Source organism: Cynara cardunculus, unplaced genomic scaffold, assembly GCF_001531365.2.
Source record: "Cynara cardunculus var. scolymus isolate 2C unplaced genomic scaffold, CcrdV1 Un_Scaffold_12050, whole genome shotgun sequence".
Lineage (NCBI taxonomy): Eukaryota > Viridiplantae > Streptophyta > Magnoliopsida > Asterales > Asteraceae > Cynara > Cynara cardunculus.
In genome coordinates, this window is record NW_020207274.1 from 1 (window position 1) to 1,720 (window position 1,720).

Genomic DNA, 1,720 nt, shown 5'->3' on the forward strand with positions numbered 1-1,720 from the left:
TGATCCCTCGCTGATCTGCGAGGGATCAACGAGGATTCTGAATTTTGTCATTTCCCTCGCTGATCCCTCGCTGATCAGCGAGGGAATGAGTTTTTTGGCATTTCCCTCGCTGATCTGCGAGGGATCAGCGAGGGAAAAATTCCCTCGCAGATCAGCGAGGGATTATGTTTTTTGGCATTTCCCTTGCTGATCCCTCGCTGATCCCTCGCTGATCTGCGAGAGAATTTTTCCCTCGCTGATACTTGTCGCTGATACCTGGTTTTCTAGTAGTGTGTGTGCATACATAAATGTAAATGACGTAATTTTAAATGATACAAGGAGAAACAATAAATTCTAGATTTTCATGGGGAGGAGTCAGAACATCCGAAGATGACGGGGGAGGCCCGATTTACCGTTATCTATGACCGAACACAAAGTAAGTCATAGATCAACGTTATAGAGCTTCACTTATTGGATTAATACCATCGACATCAACCTAAACCAGTCATGTAGTCGGCCGTGATCTTAAGCTCTGTATCTCGGAAATTACATAATAATCACAATGCCTATTTCCGAGTGGAAGTGTGAAGGTGGTTTGGAATTTACATAATGATCACAATGCCTAAAACCAACTTACACCATCCTTCACACCAATACAGTGAAACGAATTCCATACTGTTACACCCACTATAATTTGGTGATGTACTTGAATATAGTAACATGAGCATTATAGTGTTTACTTATCGATAAGATTTTACGTGAGTCCTAACACAAGTGAAATAACCCTTCTTGCTAATAAAAGACTTCAAACTAGGGTATGAGGGTTGTAAAGTTTAATAGTCAACTACACTTGAGGAGCGAGTATTTTACCAAGTGATTTAGAACATTTATCTAAACTCAACTTATCAATATAAACATGATTACCCAAGTTCGTTCTTTTGACCCAATAATCCTCATTTCATCTAATTAAGTAAACTTCATGGGACTAGGGTGTACCGTAAGTAACTCACCTTGCCGCATCTAGTATAGGGTTCAAATACAGAGAAATGGGATGAACTCACCTTGCTGTTGTCGTTGTTTCGGTCCCCTCTGTTGTGCGCGTCAAACAGTAGCTAGGACTGCCTCTGTTTTCTGCTTTCTGCGCGCGTCCAGCAGCAGCTACGGCTGCTGCGTTTACTGCCTTCTGTGCGCGTCCAACAGCAGCTACGGCTGCTGCGTGTTCGGCCTTCTGTGCGCGTCCAACAGCAGCTATAGCTGCTGCGTTTTATGCCTTCTGTGTGCGTCCAAAAGGAGCTACGACTGCTGCGTGTTCGGCCTTATGCGCGCGTCCAACAGCAGCTACGGCTGCTGCGTGTTCGGCCTTCTGCACGCGTCCAACAGCAGCTACGGCTGCTGCGTGTTCAGCCTTCTGCTTAGCCGTATGCGTCTTCTCTGCAATGCTGCATTTTCCAGGATAAGATCATAGCTCCTTTGATTGATCATTCACATCAACTACTCTTGTTACATTCAAAGAAGCTTCCATGTGTGCTGCTTGTGACCCCCTAGAACTACTACCATTACTTCTAGCTGCTTTTCCAGACTTCCGTTGAGATTGCTTAGCCTCTGGCATAGAGGCCATATCATGGTCTATGAACGTTTCTTCATTGCGAAGACTAGCCGATTGACTGGCTTGTCTGTAGAGGTCCTCATCTGACATGTTGTTCCAAAAGGCTGGTCTTGAACCATTGACATTACACTTATC

General features: G+C 44.5%; 1 protein-coding gene across 1 annotated transcript; it reads right to left on the reverse strand.

Moving 5' to 3' along the window:
• Nucleotides 1-1,040: 1,040 nt before the first annotated feature.
• Nucleotides 1,041-1,675, reverse strand: LOC112505552 (the record flags this gene model as incomplete). Its single annotated transcript, XM_025109447.1, has 3 exons — nt 1,518-1,675; nt 1,250-1,418; nt 1,041-1,207 (listed from the first exon to the last, which is right to left on the reverse strand). Coding segments are annotated over exons 1-3 (494 nt in total), but the record flags the coding sequence as incomplete, so codon positions are not given.
• Nucleotides 1,676-1,720: the final 45 nt, after the last annotated feature.